This window comes from Talpa occidentalis, unplaced genomic scaffold, assembly GCF_014898055.3.
Source record: "Talpa occidentalis isolate TD23 unplaced genomic scaffold, MPIMG_talOcc4v2.1 talOcc4.15, whole genome shotgun sequence".
NCBI lineage: Eukaryota > Metazoa > Chordata > Mammalia > Eulipotyphla > Talpidae > Talpa > Talpa occidentalis.
This window is the reverse complement of record NW_023601543.1, coordinates 22,020,284-22,042,102: the sequence shown is the minus strand read 5'-3', so window position 1 is coordinate 22,042,102 and position 21,819 is coordinate 22,020,284. Positions and strand designations below refer to the sequence as shown.

Below are 21,819 nucleotides of genomic sequence, written 5' to 3'. Positions count from 1 at the left end.
GCTCTGGTTTGTGGGTTCTGCGACCAGTAGTTTTCCCCAGGGATGTGGGCTGGAGCAGAGTGATCTCGGATCTGTGGTTTCAGGCTGCAGTCCCAATGGCAGTCGAAGGGCATGTGCTTCTTAGGATCTGTGGGTGCTGTCCATAAAAGACTGCCTCCCGTGTGGTCCCTCTAAGTACTTTCTCATGGATTGTGGTCAGGGCAGAACACTGGCCGCTCAGTTCTCAGTGGCTTTTATGTACTGAGCCTTTGCCTGAGGCCAGGGCCCAGGTGCTTTAACCTCTGATTAGAAGCAGCAAGCAGCTTAGGCAAGTTATCTTGGCAATGGCCCCAAATTGGGGCAGGCCAGGAATTGCACTTAACGTAGAAGCCAGTTGTAGAGAGGCGCCTATTAAGTGTAGGGTCACAGGGGACCCTCTCAGGCTTTATCCAAGGTCCAAGCCCAGGGCCACAGGCTCAAGCTGACAGTCCACACCTTTGATATGCCCAGCCAGTGACAGGGCTGTACAATGGCCTTAGGCATCCTTAGGGGTAGGGATGTAAGGTGTTTTCAACCTCGGATCCTTGATTTCTTGGTTGACTTTGAGCACTCTGCCCTAGCCAGCCTTATCTGCTCATCAAGGAGCTTGGCTATGAATCTCTACTCTCCTACGAACATTCTTTTTTTTTTTTAAGATTTATTTATTTATGCCTACAAGAGCTGGGGTACAGGCCAGAGATGCAGGGGGTGAGAGGATTCACTAGAGACAGAGTGGGGAGCAGAACAGGCAGACTGAGTGAAATACACTGCTGAGGGGAGCAGCAGGTAAGACAGGAGTGGTCTGCTGCGCCATGTGGGTCACCTCCCTGACCGAGGATCGAACTCGTGCTGCAGTGGCTGTGGATTGCTTCATAGTGCGGTGCTTAACCCCTTGCGCAACCAGGGAGGCCCTCCCACGAACATTCTTGACCTTTCCTTTCCCACAAGTGGTTGTGTGCATGCCCCTCTCCAATACTGTCCCAGGTTCTAAGTTCCCATTAAGGGAGAGCTCTTCAGTCCCTCCCTTTCTTGGATCGGACTGCTCTGGAAACAACAGGGAGGAAAATTCACTCCCAATTAGTTCTACCTTGATCAGACTGCTTTTCCTTGAGATACCAATGAACCTCCAGTCTTTCTTCAGGGACTGTGATTTTTTTCTCTGTAGATTATTGGGTTATCTGTGTGGGGAGGAGATGAGCTCTGTGTCTACTCTCCTGTCACTTTGCCGAAACTCACACACACTTTTGAACAGCTTTTGCAGACAGACATTGAAAATTACAGAAAAAATTTGGAAAGGTGGGAAATACTGATGGTGATTGACATCTTTAACCAGAAAATTTCTATTCATCCAGAATTATTTTAATGGAATATTCAAGCAAAATGCTTGGTGACTTTCTATATTCCCTGCACAGGACCTGGCACATGGGACGCTTAATATAAGTCATCAGATTGAATACAGAATCTCATTTCTGTGGCTCATTCCATAGATATTTCTTTAACCTGCAGTGCTTTAAATATCCATCAATTATTATTTTTTTAAAGATTTATTTATTTATGCATACAAGAGCTGGGGTACAGGCCAGAGGTGGGGGGGGGGTGAGAGGATTCACCTGAGACAGAGTGGAGAACAGAACAGGCAGACTGACTGAAATACACTGCTGAGGGGAGCAGCAGGCGAGACTAAAGAGGTCTGCTGCACCATTTGGGGTATCTCCCTGGTTGGGGATCGAACTCGTGCTGGGGATCGAACTCATGCCGCAGAGGCTGCGGATTGCTTCATAGTGCGTTGCTTAACCCCTTGCGCCACCAGGGAGCCCCTTCCATCAATTACCATTTTTATAGGAGCACAGATCTAAAAAGGGTTAGGAGTATGCTGAGACTGCACTGACCCTATGACACGGCCTAGAAATTGCTTTTTTTTTTTTTTAATAAACACAGATAACACAATGTTTACTTGTCATTTGTCTCTTGGTCTTAAAACTGAAAAGCAGAAGGTGAAAATACAGTTTTTTCTTGGCAACATAATATGGCTGGATTTCTAATTAATTACTTCAAAAGCTGAGGAAGCCTTCACTGAAATAATCTTCATGATTTTTTATGAACATCTTTTGACTTTTTAACATCCACAACACTCCCTACAATATCTGCACCAGTAACAGCACATACCATGTCAACCTTCTTAGCAGATTCAATATTCTCTTCTATCTCCTTTTCATTAAGTCTATTGACTGGATGTGAAGAGCATTGTTCTTCACCATTGTAAGGAGGTGAAACCTCTCTGCAAACCCTATGCCACAATTACCTCAAACTATCTTTAAAGGATTGATTAGCTAAGTAATTCCAGGCACAGAGAACATTTTTTGATCTTATTCTTTTTCAAATCACATGGTTAAAAGCAATATAAAGACCAGTAGTTCTCAGTGGGGTGAAGGGAGAATCAGAGGGACTTCTTTGCCTACACACAAGCATTTGGCACTGCTTGGAAATATTTTTCATTGTTGCAAAGGCGGGTGGGGACACTACTGTCATCCAATGGGGTGCTGAACACCTACAATACACAGGAATGTTCTTTAAGTAGAAGATGCACTCAGGGCAAAAATGTCAATTGTGCTGAAGTTGAGAAACCCTGATAGAGGGATCAACCTTCTCAGGAAAAAAAAATAATTAAGTAATTATATGTTTTAAATAGCTTCCCGGTCTGGGGGTTGACTCCTTGAGGTAATGCTAGCACTAAGAAAACACAATGAAATTATTACTAACCATAAACTCTTTCAAGGCCACTAATAAGAGAATACCTCTGCTCTTCTCAGCTCATCAATTTGAAAAACCAAGTGTTTACAATAGATAACTAGATAACGGCTTTGAAGTTCAGAAGATAATTATGCAGGGAATCTTTTGTTCTGTATGAACACAGGTAAGAATTCTTCCCTGATTCTGCTTAAAATAATTTTTTAAAGATTTATTTTTATTTATTTATACAAGCCCTGGGTACAGTCAGAAGCACGGAAGGATGAGAAAATCCACCAGAGCCAGAGCGGAGAACAGAACAGGCAGACTGACAAAACACACTGCTAAGGGGAGCAGCGGGTGACAGGAGAGGTCTGCGCGCCATGTGGGACCCTCACCCGGTGGCCGGGCATCAAACCATCGCTGCAGAGGCTGCGGGCAGCTTCGCAACCTAGCGCTCAACTGCTGCGCCACCAGGGAGGCCCTGCTTAAAATAATTATTTGGACTCACTTTTACATGCTAAATTAGAATCAAGCAAGTCCGGCCCAAATTGTCCTATTTCATCAGCATTATAAATAATTCCCAGAAGAGATTGTGTTCATCAATTTTCTTTCTAAAAATCAAATCTTTTTTTCCTACAACTATTATCTATTGGGACCATACCACTCCTGCCCACCCTATTACAGCTAGACACATCTTATTTTCTAAACACTGACCAATCACAAAGCATAAGAGCAATTTTTCACAAAGTGTACATGCATCAGTCAACTGGGCTTGTTCAAAGAGAACAATTTTCTTTTTCAAAGAGCATCAGGGTAGCGATAAAGACATAATCTGATCGTCTTATTGAAGCATTGCAAAGGTGGTCATACTGAACATACACAGACTGTTATTTCTTTGTACTCCTATTTGAAGACAAAGAAAATAGAGTCTAAGCAATCGTCATATATTAACAGGGTGATGATAACAAAATATTGCCTCAAAAACTTTCACATTTCAAAAATTTATTCCAAGGGAACTGTAATGAGCGTACAATTCATAAAGATTTAAGTACAAATGTTTAGCAGATAGAAGAAGGTTCAATCTCATTAGTATTTTAAGATATTCTAATTCAAGCAAAAATTCATGTTCATACTTATAAACTTATCAAAGAATAGAGTGGAAGATATATTCTCAAAATTGCTAATGCAAACATGTATCAAGGAAGTCTCTGCTGTTTGCACAGCACTGTTCACCCAAATGAAAATTTTAATGGGAACTGTAAAATCATAAAATGGACATTGTGGCTGTTTTATCCTTAGTAAATACCAGGACAATGAAGGATTGCATATTATGGGTATGACCTGGTAGGCGAACCGTAGCAAGATTGCTCTATCCATCTGGTTCAAACATGTTTTCTACAATGAATAATTCTGTAGAAATAATAGTTTGGTAGATGTTTTATAAAGAACGTTGTACTAACAGAATTCACTATAGCAATAGGATTTGTTGGTATGCTATATGAGAAAGCAGAGTATTTCATTAATTCCATTAATTGCATCATTTGGCTCTAAAGCCTCTAATAGTCTTCCAACACTCAGTAATCTCCATTGCCAAAAAAAAATCCCCCCCTCAAACCCACTGAAATGACAACTTTTGTTATCATTCGTTTGTTTTAAGAACAAGGTATTGACTTGATAAATGATCAACTATGCATCTCGATGTCTTGCTATCACCACAAGCACCAGTTCATATCATACAAAGAGTCAGGGAAGGTTAAATTTTATTGTCCAGGAAAAGGGAACACTTAAAGGGTTTTTGAAATGATTAGCATGGAAACACTTGACCTTTCTTGGTATAGAGGTTAAATGTGCCTACCCATGCACTGGCATGTCAACTTCTTGCTCACACCAAGTTAACATTAACACTGTTACGAATAAAAGATGCTAGTAAGATATAGTTATACAGAAAAAAGTGCTGCCTGAGATGGTAGGAAGCATTATCAAATTGTTCTCTCTACTTTCCTGTATTTTTTTCTAATTTCTGAAGTTAAGGAGAAAAAAAGGAATGACTCAAGGGAAAAGCTAGAAAGGTAAAAGTATATAAACAATCACTTTTACATTTCTCTACTTAGTTTCAATTTAGTTTCATGGCACTTCATCTGGCTTGACACCATTTCATTACAGAGTCTAAAACTAACAATGTGTTCCAATAACAGGATTCTACTTCACAAAAAGAATAAGGGTTTCTGAGTTAGTGTCAAAAGCATAATATAAATATTGTCATTTCCCATAGTAATAATATAACTGAAAGTTATATATATAATAATATAACTGAAAGTTATATATATATATATAACATATAACTGGGTTGGTATGCAAGAAAAGCAACAGTAACGGAACAAAACAAAAATAAAAAATAAAAGGCCTGATTAGTATAATATAACAACAAAACAGGGATGGTTAATCAAGGCACTCACTCATGCTTTCCACTACTCACCCCCTGCCCGGAAAAACAAAACACATTTTCTCACACTCACAATTTAAAAAGGAAATCAAGAAAAAGGTTTTCTTCACAGAAGTACTCCCCCTCCATTTGTTTTTCTGCTCTGAAAGAGACAAGTGTCTGCCAGCAGCAGCATTTGCTAAAAGAAACATTTCTTGCGATAAAGTTGCATGGCAGGTGGAAGAGAAATTTAGCCACCTGTTCTCCTGCTCATTTGAATTTGAGTGCTAAATCTGTCAAGGTATTTCCTTCCACCCTTGAGAAATAAATTAAAAACTTAAGCTGAGAGAAGTCATCCCAATGATTTTCCATACATTCAAACTATGCCTACTGCATTGAATTCTAAAAATAATAACAACTTTTCTACCTCCCCAAATTTATAATTTTAACTATCCTTCACTATCCCTCCCAAATAAAACCAAATACTTTCTTTCCTTTAAGAAAAAAAGGAAGAAAAATGATTTTAAAAAGAAAATTTCCAACTCATGAATTAAGTTAATATATATAAAATAAGCCTGGTGTTTTCATTAAAAAGAAAAAAAACTTAAAAAATATTGAAAGAGATATTTCATATTACAGAAAGAGATATTTACATATTACAGATGATGTAAAATAGTCGCTTATCTTTCTGAGGTTTTCTTTTCTGCTTCAGCAATGCCAGAATGAGAGACAACGAAAGAGGAAAAAAAGTTCAATGTTGATAGGGTCAGATTGTAAAATGATTTTCCAAAGTAAAGAACCTTCTGTATATGCACGTGTCATGTTTAAAATAAAATCACATTAATAAATAGCTGATGTCAATTTTAACACAGGAGTAAGATCATTTACCCAGCACCTGCTGTGTACCAGGCGCTGTGCCAGACACGTCCTGAGTGCTACTTAAACCTCATATCAATCCCATTTTAAAGACAGGAAACTGAAGCTCAGAGAATTTAAGGCCTCACCATGGATCTGGTAACTATGATTTGAACTCAAGTCTGATTTCAGAACTGCAATGTTCCCATTACACCAATCCTAAAAAATGAAAAACAGCAGAGGCCATAATGCAACTGACATTCCAACGCTTATTTATAAGTACAGGAGGATCTCAGGGAGACACGTTCAACTGAAGGCAAATAATTTTATGGTTTCATTAATTCAATCTAAAATTAATTACTTGTATCACTATTTCCACAAAAACAATAGCAATGCTGAAAAATTTCTCATGCCATTCTACCAACATATCTGGGGTAGGGAAGTAGCACATCCTGGGCTAGAACTTGGATCGAATTTAGGGAGAACCTTACATTTCATTTCGGATACATTTGAACTAACAAATTCTAAATTCCAAAGTCAACCATTTAAGCACAGAAATAGCACGATGACACACACAAGGGAATTGGGCTAACCAAATGGAATGACAAATGATACTCCATTAGATAACTACAACAGGATGAAAGTTAATTACCTAAATGATAAAGCATTTGCATGGAATATCTCAATCCTGTCCCTGAAAAACTTTGAAATCAATGTTCCCTCAATCTACCACATTTCAAGAACTTGGTCTCCCCTCATCTTTTAAAATCCATATAACAAACTACATCAATGTCATGCATCTAGAACAGAATTTTTCTTGTTGAGAAACTTGATTTATATTCTATTTCTCATTCTTCCTATTCCTTATAATAGCTTGATGAAAGCAAGACACATACAAACATACATACAAACATATGCAAATGAACTAGAAATAGAAGAGGAAGCAAAATAATTTCCAATATTGATTCCATATCCACTACACAAAAAAAGCTAAATTGAAGCTCCCTTGACTTGGAAAGCCTCAGAAAGTGAGAGAGTGCACAAGTGGTAGTATTAGTAGGGAGGCCACAATATGTAGATGTAATTAGGGGGAAACAGCACGTGCTCCCATCAGTGTCAATAGTTCCCTTCTAAGCACAAAAGAAAGGGAATCTTCTGGACACTCTGCCACTCTGGAAGGATGACCCACTCTGTAGCTAGCACCAGCCTTTCCACTGAAAAATCTTGTTATACCTGTGGCAAACAGCATGCCTTCTCCTTCTCTATCCCAAAATGAAGAAACTGGAAGGGGAGCTCCAACAACTTTGAAATTTGACTATTGCACTATGGTATATTTCAGTAGAAAAGGATGGTAATAAAGAACTGGGCTTTCACTAAAATTTTAGTTTATTAGATATTCAAACATCCAAGTTATCTAATTTTAAGGCTTATTATAAATGCAGATTCCACAAACTCAAAACCAATTAGAAATCACTGAGACAAATCCCTTTGGGAACATAAGACTCAAGTGGTAAAAAACAGTTAAAATCCTTTTCTATCTTTTCTAGATTTCCCAGTTATATTCAACTTCACATAGTAATTCATGAGCAGGTCTTAAGGGAATATTTATTTCACTTTTAAAAGGAAACATTAAAAACCCAACGAGTAAGACTTTCAAACTTACAAAGTAATAGCCATTTGCACTCTAGTTTTAAGAATTATAATTGGCAGTTCTAAGAGTCCACTGATTCTGTCTTCAAAGCCCATAACAAATCTAACAAATCCCAGCCTTGATTTTTCAATGACCTACGGGCATCTCTAATTATTTCAATGAATGTGGTAAAGATTTCAGTATCAAATCAATCATGTTTTATTATGTTCAATATTCAAATCAATGTTCTAATATGATAGCCTGTATTTTTTTTTTTTAAAGATTTTATCTAATTATCTATACAAGCACTGGGTACAGTCAGAAGCGCGGGAGGGTGAGAGAACACACCAGAGCCAGAGCGGGGAGCAGAGCAGGCAGAAGGACCGAAGTACACTGCTGAGGGGAGCAGCGGGCGGCAGGAGAGGTCTGCGCGCCATGTGGGACCCTCCTCCGGTGGCCGGGGAGCAGCCAGGGTCCAGGGATCTAACCGGCGCTGCAGAGGCTGCGGCAGCCTCACACCCCAGCGCTCAACCGCTGCGCCACCGGGGAGGCCCGACAGCCAGTATTTTTAAGACTAGGAAAGGCAATTGAAAAAATCAGAAGACAGACTTTCAAACTGATGAATTTGGAAGTCACACTTCAGTTACCTAAAACTCATCTCAGGTAAGGAAGTGAAGAGTCTAAGTGTTCGTTTTCCATATTAAAATTATTTTCCATTTTCTAATACCTACTCACTATTAAATTTGATTCTTTTTTTCATAAAATTTTGTTGAAAAACTTTAAGTTATCTCCCTTGCACTATACTACTATAATGAAACATATCCATCGCTCACCAAAAGTTTTCAGGCTGTTAGGTGATATAAAAAATATTGACTGTCACTTATAGTTCAATCATCAATCTACATATTCAAGTATTATATTCTAAGATTAGAAATGTGGTCTTTAATCCCAGAAAAGGCTTCTGATATTATTTCCTACAATTCCATAATGATCCACCATTTTGCTACATACCTAGAAAATTATTTTAACTAAGATCACCATAATATTCAGACCCGTATCACCGCACAGTTTCATGATCAAACCACAGGGAGCTCTACTAATACGAATTTTAAAAATGTTCTACAAAAATACTTTTATATCCATAATGAAGTAATGCTGAGGAAAGTGTCCTTTGGGCAAAGTATTTATATACCATTGGCTACATTTTTTTTATCGTAAATGTTAAATATAGTTAATTGGCAACGTTTTCCTGAGTCAAGCCTGCTTTTTTTTTTTTTCTTGAGGAGGTAGATGTAAGTTATAAATTACTGGGGAGTTTTCACTTTGGGGGTAAAGTGCTTCTTTTGAAAGGCATTATGGCTTCTGGCTTAAAGAGAGTATGTGTTTTTGAGTATGGTAGAAGCAGACAGTGTTGTTTAAACATGATGCAGTAGATTTGACACATTGACGTTTCCCAGCCATTTAAAAGAGAATTCAAATAGAAGATAACTGAAGTCTTTTCAGACTGCATGTATTTTGCAGAAGCTATCTACGAATTGTGAAGTAGCCATGAAGTAGCCATAAAGTACTGCCTTGATCTATTTGTGATAAATAAGAGGAATATTAAACAAGGAAGAGTGAAGCATTCCTTTTCTTCTTTCCATACAATCTTTTAAACCAGTGTTTCACACTCTAATTATAATTTCTGACTAACACAATATAGGTGAGAAAGAGACAGTGAAGAGTCACCAAGTAGGTGAGGGCAGCAAGGAGTAAAGGTGTTGAAAGTTTGCCCAGCTAGATGGAAAATGCTACTCTAAATGACTCTAACCATCCTGAATCACCCCATCTACACCAGCTATTTCTTGAAGTAATAAGTCATTTTTAAATTTCCAATATCCAATCTTTCCATAGATGACACTTTAATGAGAAAATTGATTTATTCAAAGGTACACTCAATGAGAAGGAATTTGACTACATGGTTCTTAAAGATCATTTCTGAAAGCTTGGTCAGTCAGAAGAAAGTTCAAGAATCTCAATGTATCTACATGCCATTCATTCAAGAAAGCAATAGACAAGATATTTTTTACTTCACAAAAAAAGTATTATCATCAAAATACTTGGTCATCTTTAACTCCTGCTTCTTCCCCACTTCAGTCAACTGTCAAAGTACTACTGAATTTCTCTCTGATATACGCCTATCTTTCACATCCTCTTCACTCTCAGTACCCCTACCATACTTCTGGTGTCCATTACCTCTTATTTGGATTTGCTTATTGATATCAATTACATGTTTGGTAGAGTACAGCTTCTTCACATACTGTGATTATATTTATAGCTCCTTGGCCAGAAAGTATCCAGTGACTTCTCACTGCTTGCTAAACAAAAACCGAATCACTACTCTAGGATTCAAGGCATCTTGGACTAGACCTCCTTAACAAATCACACATTACAGCAAACAATTCAAAACAAATACACATTTAGTAATTAGAGAACAAATAACATTTCAAATTTATTTAAAAACTATCAATTGATTTTTGCTTCAGAATGTCATTTTCATAGTATTAACAGGTATGTCTTTTTTTCTATTGTTAACCAAGTAAAATGTAAAAGCCATTTTATTTAAACATTTTGAAAAAAAGGAAATTTACTTAATTAAATCTAATATCTGCTAAACCTTTGCAATTAGGTTTAAGCACTTAAAAGTAATTTCCAAAAATTCAGAACGTAAGTAAATGTAGATGGCTTCTTGAGTACTAATTTAAAATTTATTTATTAGTTTTATTTTTTTCCTAGTCAATTATTCCCTCTTTGAAAACTCTACTTCCAACACTCATTATATTTAAGTGCAAACATACTTATAGCCTCCAAACATAAATTTGTCTAAAATAATTACCCCCATTATGGTAAAGGACATTGGAAAATAAGTCAAATAACTATTTAAGAGTAGTTCCTGTCTTGGAACAGATTATACTCTTATTTTCTTTATCAAATTACAATTTGATGAACCATGACTAAAGTATTCTGGTCACTGGTAAATTTCTTCTACTAAAATTACTTTCAGTCTGTGTAGCATCATGGTATTTATCAGCAAGCAAACAACAGAATCAAGATTATGGATTAGTTCTTTTCATAGGAAAGATAGCCATAACCTGTTCTCTAAGAAGACTGTGGTATATTAGATTACTGCATATATCAAATGAAGAAATTCAACACTCTTAAGTGAAGTGACTTGCACAGGGTTACAGACATAAAACCACTCTTGCTAAATTCATTCATTAATTAACATTTATTGGCACCTGCCATGTGTCAGACACTGCATGGATAGGTAAGATACCACAGTAAAAGAAATAAGTACTTTCCAAAGGATGAAATGATATAACTAATAAGAAATTCTCACCATTATCTACTAACAGATACCATGTTACATAATTCACATATACTACAGTAACAAAACTAATTGCAAAATGTTCTCCCTAGTACAAAAGTGTATCATTTCATTTTTAACATACAACCATCCAATAAAAAAATAAATATCAATTTTCCTTACTGTTATTTTATTTTGAAGGATTATTCATCTCAGATTAGGCTATAAAATAACATGTACTATTTTAAAACACAACCTGCAATTATAATGATATGAAAGAAAGCAAAAACTTATGATTATGTGATGTTGCATCCCATCATTTGGGGAAAAAAGGTGGTCTCTAATTGTATCTACCTAAATACTTCAGCAACATGTCTGTGAAAAATATCCTACTGAACTAGGTGTCCAGTCTACTTAAGATCAAAATTTGGACTCCAGTTCCATTAATTCGTTCAGTTAAATCACTTCAGTTTAGTGATGCCAAGGGAATGGACAGTCTATTTATAATCTAGAACATGTATATACTTTTCAAAATTCTGCTTCAAATATTCTGTAGGTTCATCCAAACTAAACCTATATCAAGCTAAGTGAGTTAATTAGGAATGTGGTTCTCTGGAGGACAAGGGAAACAGTGATAAAGGAAACATTGATATAATCACATCTATGAAGAGAGGTCTAAGTGGAGGTTTTTGTACTGCACTGGTCTTTAACGTTAATTTGTAATACAGTTGATAAAACTGGGCTAAAACAGTAAAAAGGAAGTAAGTTTTAGAACTGGGTTAAATCATCAAATACAAAAGTACACAGATGGGCAAAGAGGAAGTGATTAGATGGAAATACCAAATTATCTTTCTAGGTACAATGGTATGACAAAGAGGGATTTCTAAGGTTTCTACCAGGTCGTGGATTCAAGGAATCCTTACTAAGAACAGGATGTCATGCATTCATTTCATTAATCAGCATTTAAATCATTAATCAGAATTTTTTGAAAGCAGAAAACAAAAAAGTGAAAATAGAAGATGTTACAAACCAAGTTAAAACTGAAGAGAAAGGTCATTTAAAACGTTCAGAAATACCTGCAGGGAGAGACTTTACTGTGGGAGGGAAGAAGGGAGAGTGAGGGGTGGGCATACATACTAGATGCCCATACTCAACTAACCTAGCCACTCTGATCCATCATTCCGATAATGTTTCATTCTCAAAAATACAGTGTTCAAGCCTTTTAAATAAAAAACTCAAGCTTGTGCTCCTTCCAATCTAATAACCAGTCCTTAAAAGTAGAAGAGGAAGGCAGAAGAGTGAGTCAGAGAGAGATGAATGTGAAAAGGACTCCTGTCATTGCTGTCACTGAAGGAGGGAAGGGGCTACAAGCCAAGGAATGCTGTGATCCATACTCCACTTACAGCCAGCAAGATGGAGATTTTGATGGTTCTATAACTATAAACTGGATTCTGACAATGATCAATGAGCCGGAAATGGATTCTCCCCTAGGGTCTCAGAAGCAAACACAGCCTCATAACACACCTTGATTTTAGTCTATTCACAGCCATAGAAGACTTCTGACCCAGAAACCTGAAGATAATAAATTTGTGATGTTTTAAGCCACTAGGTTTTGAGTAACTTGCCATGGCAGTAACAGAAAACTAATGTATGGATTTTTTTGAGTGCTTATACACAATTAAGCAATGGGACAATAATGTACAGAAGAACGTATTAGACATACTGGGTAGGAAAGTGCTAAAAAGAGGATACCAGCCATAGCACAGTTTATGGTGGCTAATTAGGTGGAGGTGCAGCAGAAAGATGGGTAGCCAGTGAAAGCAGAATAATGCTTCTAGAAAATAGGAAGCAACAAAGTCAATCCCCATATCATAACAGCAATTAAAGATAATTGCCTCAGTGTTTTCCGACATCACCACCACTTGCCAGTGAGGCTAAATCGAGCTAATTTCCCCTCACCATTCCTATCTGTCATATTTCTTTGTTCTTCTAATCCAAGCAAGATATTCCCTATTTAGATGACAGCAAATGACCAAATGGCTAGAAAAACAAAAAGACATTAGAGAACTTAAGTGTGTTGAAATCAAGCAGACCTGAGTTTGAATTCTCACTTAACCTCTTACATGTAATGCAATACTGAGCAAGTTAATTAACCTCTCTGAACCACTAGGACCTTATGTGTAAAACAAGACTTACCCCTTACAGAATGTGTAGGAGGCAGCTTGCAAAGTGCTAAACCAGGACAATTTTTTGTAATTGCCAATAAATGCACTGATATGAAATTTTCAGTATCTGTTATATGGCTAGATTCACATTTTAAGCACCTCGAGCCCCTGAAGTCTTCATTTTCCCCCAATTTTTTCCTACTGTAAGGATAAGTTATTTCACTTCCCCATTGAAACATATCACAAGTTCTCAACAAATTGGACATAATCTTGTCTTTGCAAACCAAAAATGTAAAAAAGAGGGTAGAGCAGACACCATATACCCTCATCAAGGTAACTTATACCACAGAAACTATTGCATTATAATTGGAATCATCATAATTTTATTTTTTTTTACCAAGATTATATCTTTTGCTTTAAAGATTTATTTTTATTTATTTATACAAGCACTGGGTACAGTCAGAAGCGCAGGAGGGTGAGAGAATTCACCAGAGCCAGAGCGGGGAGCAGAGCAGGCAGAAGGATCGAAGTACACTGTTGAGGGGAGCAGCAGGCGGCAGGAGAGGTCTGCGCGCCATGTGGGACCCTCCTCCAGTGGCTGGGGAGCAGCTGGGGATTGAACCGGGGCTGCAGAGGCTGCGGGCTGCTTTGCAACCCAGCGCTCACTGCTGTGCCACCGGGGAGGCCCAAGATTATATCTTATAGTCTAGGATCAGAGAATTGTTGCTTATAAGTTAAAATATGTATACTTGTGCACTATGAAGCATTTCAGCAACAAGTGACTCCCTGTCAGACTTAAAGGATTGTATTCTTTTCTTGCTAAAAAGGATATTATCAAGTCTTAACATAAAATGCATCACTTTCCTTCCTATGGAATGTGAACTTTTAAAATGTGGTATCTCGATTCATGTCTCCTCGTTTAGCCCAAATACATTTCCCTTCTATAGTGCTTTCATTGTCATTAGATCCATTAATATGGAAAGAATAGTAAACAAAAATGTTATTTAACCAGATTACTCTGGTTCAGAATCTCACAGCAGTAAAATAAACTAAGCAATGTAACTGTTTATGAATAATAAAGATAGCATGGAAGATAAAGAATAGTCATTTTCAAGGACTGCAAAGACTATCTATACCTTTAATACCCAGGAGAGTTATGCCTGGCTGTGAATAATTTCTGCATTTTATAAGCTCAGTATACAAGGTGTGTGGAAGAGATTTGAGCACTTTCAAAAATAGATTGTTCAACATCTTCTTTAAGTACTGATTTTCCAAGAATCTCACAATTATTCCACCTCTTTATTACAGTCTTGTGGAAATAAAACAATACACCATGGCGTCTGCTTCAATCTAAAATATCATCAAGCACAGTGCTTATGATTCTTGACTCGTTACCCATAAATAATAAAGTCATTAACACAAATGCTTGCCTATCTTCCTTCTTTCTATTCCCTCCTCCTAATTTGGCCCTACTTAGCTCTCATCTAGATTTCAAGCACAATGTCTGGAATCCTTAGAATTCTTAGTAATTCCAGACTTCCCAGGATGGTATGAGATTTGCGTTCCCATCTTGCTTCCCTCTGGGGCAACTGTTTTGAGAGGTACTTGAAGGTAACTTCCAATTAAGTATAAAAAACAATGACTAGAAATAGACTGTTGACAAGTAAAATTCTTGGAGATATCTAACAGCATCAGAAATACTAGTTTTCTGTTTTTCAACTTTCTGGTGTGCAATATTTATCCCTTACAGCAAATGGTTTCCCGAGATCTTTTACAAAGCATACACACAGACTAAAACTTTACTTGCACATGCCAGGCTTTCTCAGACTAAAAGATCTGAAGTCACTAAAGGAAGAAATGTTGATGATGAGGAGTAAGCAATGCAATCATTAACCTCTGAAAAGAAAGTTTGCAAGCTCTAAATTCACAATGTTCCAATGTGAATGCTTTAATTAAAAATAATATAATCCCAGACTCTTTGAGGCAAATAGAACTCTGTAAAAAAGGAGAGAGAGAGAGGTGTCTTCTTCTAGTTGAACTACATAGGAAATATCTCATTCCAATGCAGTATGAAAGTTTCTTAGAAAGACTAACATGAAAAATTATCCAAGTGAGGATGATGAGCAGAGAGAAGGGTCTGGAAAACATGTCACATAAATAATAGTTAAAGAAAGAGAAGACTTTGTAGCTTGCATGTAATAGAAAATAAGTGTTTTTCCCTGTAACTCTATATGGCTATACTAGAATAATAAGATAAAAAGATGCGAGGAATTGATTTTACTCAATGCAAGAAAGCTGTCCATAAATGAAAGGTGCTGCCTTGGTAAGGTAGTGAGCTCTTTGTCCTTGACAGTCTTCAAGAAGGAGAAGTATCACAATCTCTCAGAAGTGTCACCAAAAGGATTCCTGCTTTAAAAATGCATTTGTATTCTCTAAATGACCTCTAAGATAACTTTCATCTCTACGGTTTTCCATTAATAAGTGTTAAACTAGTCCTTCTATAAGCTCAGATGATGGAAATTCCCAAAGAAAGTGCCACACAAGTTTGGACAAACACTAAATTGCTCTTAGATGTTATGATTTTTCTCCACATATTGTTAGATTGAGCTATGTACCAGAAACAATTAAACAGACACAAAAGTTTACATATATGGTAAAGTGAAAAGTAAATATGTTCCTTTCTCATTTGAGAGATCAATTTAAGAAATATTTTGCAGAATCAAAAAAAATTCTAAAACACAAGGCTTTGTTTTATTTACTAAGTTAGAAAAAAGACAATCTTAGGGGATATAAAACAGGTCAAATTTAGAAAATGCATATATTTATTTTGCTTATCCTTTGAGTCGCCCAGCAAGGAACATTTATATAGTATGCACAACCTCTTCTCAGGCAACCTAGACACTGAATTTTAATGATGAAATGAGAGAAAACAATTACTACAGAATACTGTGCTATTGACATTTACTATAAAACATATTTTACATATTAGGCAATAACTGTAAACAGGAGCTAACTGAATGCAAGAACACTGGGTAAAGGAGGACAAGTCTAATTCACCTATACATTGTCTTGCTAGAATTCACTGTTACATTGTTCTGGTTAACTCCACCTATTGTCTTCCTCCTCATTGTCACACCATTATTATCAAACTTACTTCTTGTAAAGAAAACATAAAATGATCACTGATGCTAATTCTGTTCTATTTCAGTGTATCCTTAGAACCTAACAATGCATTAACCATATAACATTAGACTGAAATAACCATTTTACTATTTTAAAACAACAAATACCAAAACAGCAGAAAATCACTTGAATGTGACTGCCCTTTCAAGCTTTATTAATTTAGGAGATATCCCAAATTATGGACAGGTTAATTTATATGGTTCACATCTGTCAGTAGCAGAGTCTTAACTAATTCAATTTACACTGACCAAGAGACCCTCCCTTAGGCTAAGTTTGAACTTGAATCTACTGTTGAGCAGAGTGTAACACAAACATGTCACTCAGATGTCTATCAACACTATGCTTTCAGAATTTCACAAGGAAAACACTCTGCCACTACTGAAACTACTCTGCAAGTGTGCAAAGCTGAAACTGAAGACAAGTGCATTCACCCTATAAAAGCTAATTATTGGATAATCCCTCTGGAGGTAAAGGATTATTTTCCTATATCTGCTGTCTTTAAGATACTTTCCTCTCCCATATCATATTATAACAAAATTTCAAAAGTGCTTTATGTTATAGAAGGAACTATTCTCCTATATATTATCATAAACATTGTCACTGTCATCAATAAAGTTCGAAAATGTGGAGACGTTTCAACTATCATTGAAGTTCTAACCAAGCAGAAAGAAAGCAAACTTGGACTTTATATCCACAAGGGGAAAAATTGTCTTTTTGTTCAATGATTTCAGTAAGTAAAACGTTCTCGACTGTAGCTTTCTCTACCATAGCTGCACTGTCTTATCGCAGCATCAGTGGAAGACGACAGCTAAACAGCACATACACTGAGTTTGGAGAGACCATAAGGAGCCTTCCTACTTTTTCCATAGTTGATCAATTACTACAACACATTTTCACTACAACCAAGATTATTTTATATTGAAATTTCAGTCTTTGAAAAAGTACCCAAGTCTTCATTGAAAAGCATGTAATGAGTATTTGACAAATCACAGTAAATAACAAAAACTTACAAACCAATACTGATGCTTTACAAGCAAACAGACAAAAAGATGTTACATTAACTGTGAAGAATTCTATATTTGAGATATTTTATTTCTAAAATACTGCAATTTATTAAAGAGTCAGGATTTATTCCATTTCAATGCAAGGAATAGAGACATGAAAGACACAACCATTTAACCTATAAACAATTGTGAGAGCAAATATAATGTTACTTGACCCAGTTTTCCAATTCTTTAAAATTCTGAGAGTAAAAATTATGCTGAACTTAAGTATCACTTCTGTGTGTATAAATGCTATGGAATATAAAGAAACACTGATGAGAACAACATGTTAAACATGATATTTTTATTTCTGGCCAAGGGAGGCAAAGACTTTAATCCAAAACATTCAAAAACTAAACAATTTATTATAAAAACTGATTTAAACTCACCAAGCTAGTCTTTTTCTATATTTAACATATCTTCTCTCTTTGTATATTTAATAATACTTTAAACTCTGTATTAATTTATTTATAAGGCAAAATAAGGCCAATTAAATAATATAGACAAATGCAGTGTCAAAATAATCTAGCCTTACACTAGCACTTCAAATATATTTTTTCATTCTACCTATGTGTGCACTTCCAACAATCTCTGTCAACATGCAAGATCTGCAGTATTTTCTAGCTCCCATAATCTAAATCTATTTACTCATGTCATCAGGTCAAAGAGGTTAGTAGTTAAAAAAGAAGAAGGTGATTCACTGAAGATGTTGTACTAAGCTAGTTTGTGGCTACTATGAATTACTAAAATGTAAGTTTTTTTTTAAAACCATCTCTAAACATTGGCAAACCAGCTGTAATAAGGGCTGCAATTTGGATCTTTTGGACAATAAAATACAGTAGGAATACTAGATTCATTAGTAACCACTGTTAACTGTAATATACTAATTTTAGTTTGGAGTATGTGTGTTTTTGTTTTGATTAGAAAGTCACTTTTGGTAAATTTTTGGATATTTCTCACAAGCTAAAATTCATAAAGTCAACAGGCACATCTCATTTCTCAGATTATTTGAAGGCGCTCCATTAACTTGTCACCTTCATCAACTTGTCACTTCCATTAATTTCTGCTTCTCAAGAATACAGCGTTTGAGAAACAAATACAGCTGATCTTTCTTCTTTTCTTTTTATAAATATAACTGAAATTTTAACTTGATAGGAAAAAGTGTTTATACCCAAACAAATACAGTAACCTGAAGCATCTCTATAAACAAAAAAGATAATGTGAAAATGAAATGATTATAGAATCTAACTCTGAAATGTCCTCATTATTCAGTGCTTTCCAGGGAATCACTTCTTTTGGACCAAGAGCACACCCACATTAACTCAGCAGCTGAAAGCCTTTCAAAGAATCAGACACCACTGTGCATCTGAACCTCACATAAAACAAAAACTAAGTAATAAAGATTTCTAAAAGTACAATTAACCTAAAGAAGGAAGAATTTTTTTCACATCTTTCCTATTGCAAAATATTTTAAGAGGAACAGTTACAGTTAAGGTAGTCTTTTACTGAAAACCTTTTTTGTACTCATATATATTTTTAAAGGGTCCAGCTTTACTTCACCCCTCCTCCTCCAACAACAAAAAGGCTCACAGACAATACTTTAAAGGAGTATTTTATTATATTTTTAAGTTTTGTTTTCAAAGGAACACTTTGCAAATTAAAAAAAAGAAGATTTTGGAAAAGTTTAGAAAGACCTCCAAATATATTTCAGTATATATCTAGTTAAAATAAATTTCTAAAACACACAGTTGTATAATACACTTTTCAATTCCCTATGGATATATAACTAATCACAGAAGTATAATCTGCACAAATTCTAACTTACACTTCAGAACTTGAATTATAAAACTGGAAAAGAGATATCAAACTTATTAATATTCATACACAAAAGTATAACAGGGTTAATGAAAAGACTCATCTTCTGATCAGTGTGTTAATTGGGAAGGTTTCAAATTCATCAAAAAATAATATAGAAACCATTTACATATTTAACACAACACCAACATCAATTATCAGCAGTTTTCTGTGCCTTTACACAAAAGAATTCAGATCTGCAAACATTCAAAAATATCCAAACTATGTAAAAGGTTTAAGTTTATCCCTATGCAATTCATTAGTTATACCTCTGCAGCTTCGTATTGGTAATTAGATTCTGATTAAGCACTTTAAATGAAAATAAACATAAACTCCTAGGAAAACAAAACAATGGTAAAATGTGGGCATGCCCATGTCTTTAAACGTAAGCAAGCTTGAGGTTTTTAAATCTTGTGGGTTTGGGGATGTTGCTGTTTTGGGTATCCCCCCCTTGCCACAATGTTGATTCATGAACGAAATCCCACTTTAATATCCTATTTTCGCTCACTTACATGTATGCTGGAGAAAGTGGAGTTGACCTGGATGTTTTAAGCACAGGAACTGGGAATTTCCAGATAGCAGGAGAGCTCGTTTTCCATTTCAATGGCATGTTGTCACCACGGTACTACAATAACAGTAAACAGCGTTTCCATAACAGACTACCAACTAGGACTTCCATTCCACACTGTACTGACACAGCAGTGGCTGCCGCGGAGAACAAGCAAACGATTCTGCCAGTGCCCTGAAACCGATGCTTTCAATCTGTAAAATAGGGCTGCAAGGTACCTCCTTTAAATCCTTCTGTCCCCTAAAGCAATATGATGATTCTACCGTTCTCACTCAACAATAGTGCCACCTCGTTAGGAAAGCGTTGACTGCAGTATATTTTTTTTTTAAGACTGCACTGTGCATACCCCACAATGCAGCTTTATTTAATAAAAAGCAGCTAGGGTTGCTTTTTTTAAGCTTGCATTACCATTGTTCTACCTTAACAGGGATACTGCAGCACTGTACTGTATTCTGCACCAATTAACCTGATTTCTGACCAATAGTAGCAGGAAAAAAAATAGATGGGTTTCATATGAAAATGAAACAACGTACCTACTCAGAATACACTTGTCATCCTCTGAACATTCTTCTTTTGAGCTGCAACAATACAAATGGGATATAAACCTCAGCATAGCCTTAGGCCACAGCTAATAGAGATCAGTGACTAAATTCAGCAGCCTGCTTTCCTCCTGTGCAAGCTCTGGCCACACAATACAAGAATGCCATTATGGGAAAAGCCCGTTTAAAAAATGCCAGTCTCTGTTTTCCAGTTAGAAGAAGGAAGAATGTAAGAGCGAATATAAACTGCTGCAGAACTCTGCACGCTCTTCTAGTAGCTTCTGATTCAAGTTGCTCTCCTTTCCCTATTCTTTTTTCCAAGCCGGGATGAGCAAAATCTCATCCATTTACAACATGCTGTGGTAACGTGAACATCACTCTGTCTTCTGCGGCAGAGAAGTACAGAGTAGCGTGCTCTTAATAGCAGTCCTCGGAGGGACGCTATCAACAATCTAATTCAATGCTGCCCTCCCCTTCCTCTCTCCCCCTTTTCCCTCCCGTCCACCCCTCCCTTTTCCACCCCCCCCTCCAACAGCTCACACATTGCCTAGAGGAGAGACCAATGCTGCTGGCCAAGCAGGTGTCCAGCAGGGACCATTCCAAAGCTCAGCAGCGGATCCGGTAACCTCTAGGGGTTAGTGACTGACAAGGAGATTCAAAAACTAAAGCTCCGTCAAAGGCAGCTTGAGATATTTCATGAAAGCAGTGGCAAATATAGGGTCCATCTATAGTGTTTAGAAATACTGCCAGAAAACAGCAGAGCAAGTGCTCCGAAAGTGAGTGGGTGTTCTAAGTTTCTGTTTCAAGCACCAAACTCACAAATTTTCTGCACAATGCTCAGAAGTGAAAATAGGATAAACTAGGATGATGATTAATTCTTTATTTGTAGGTTAAGGAATTTTACTTTTGAGGTAGGCAAGCTGCCAGCTAAACATTTAGCTGCTGCTATGTCTCTACCTTCATAGAAACTCTCTACTTCCACCTGAAAACAATATTATCTGTCTCATCAATGCAGGTTTTTAGTAAGGACAGACCTCCACTGACGAGAATGCTAGCGCCTTTAAAAAAAAAAAAAATCAGTGCAGCAACAAAGAACTCATATTTATTTTCAAGTTTATATCCTAGCAATAAACTGCGCTTCCATATTAAGAAGGTAACTTTCAAATATTCTTTCCAAATTTTTCCTAGCTTTTAAAAGACTAAGATATAGTCCCTTAAGAGCCTTTCTCATTTGTATTCCAAAAGCACAGATGACAGAAACTACTTTCAAAAATTGCAAAAATATATAATTTAATATACCAGAAATACAGTGTGAAACCAGCTAAGGGAATCACAAGCACCTTCTTTAAGGTACACATCAAGATTCAGGCAAAAATTATTTTCCCATGAAGCCCAAATCCGTTTGTATATGCATTATATATGTAGACAGGAAGCTTATTTTGAATCATTGAACAATAAGGGATGAA

The 21,819-nt window shown here is 36.4% G+C and overlaps 1 protein-coding gene across 8 annotated transcripts in view; it reads right to left on the bottom strand.

Moving 5' to 3' along the window:
- Positions 1–21,819, bottom strand: part of KLHL13 (kelch like family member 13) — a 162,481-nt gene that overhangs the window by 38,371 nt on the left and 102,291 nt on the right. Inside the window, exons 1-2 of one of the 8 annotated variants that reach the window (XM_037512038.2) lie at positions 20,348–20,370; positions 19,759–19,871 (exon numbers count right to left, since the gene is read on the bottom strand). The exons of 6 other annotated variants lie outside the window; for them this stretch is intronic. In XM_037512038.2, coding sequence (XP_037367935.1) covers positions 19,759–19,856 — 98 coding nt within the window. In that variant the 5' untranslated portion in view covers positions 19,857–19,871; positions 20,348–20,370. Of the gene's footprint in view, positions 1–19,758; positions 19,872–20,347; positions 20,763–21,819 lie in introns of those variants that run through there. One more of the 8 variants, XM_037512042.2, reaches the window with a different exon arrangement.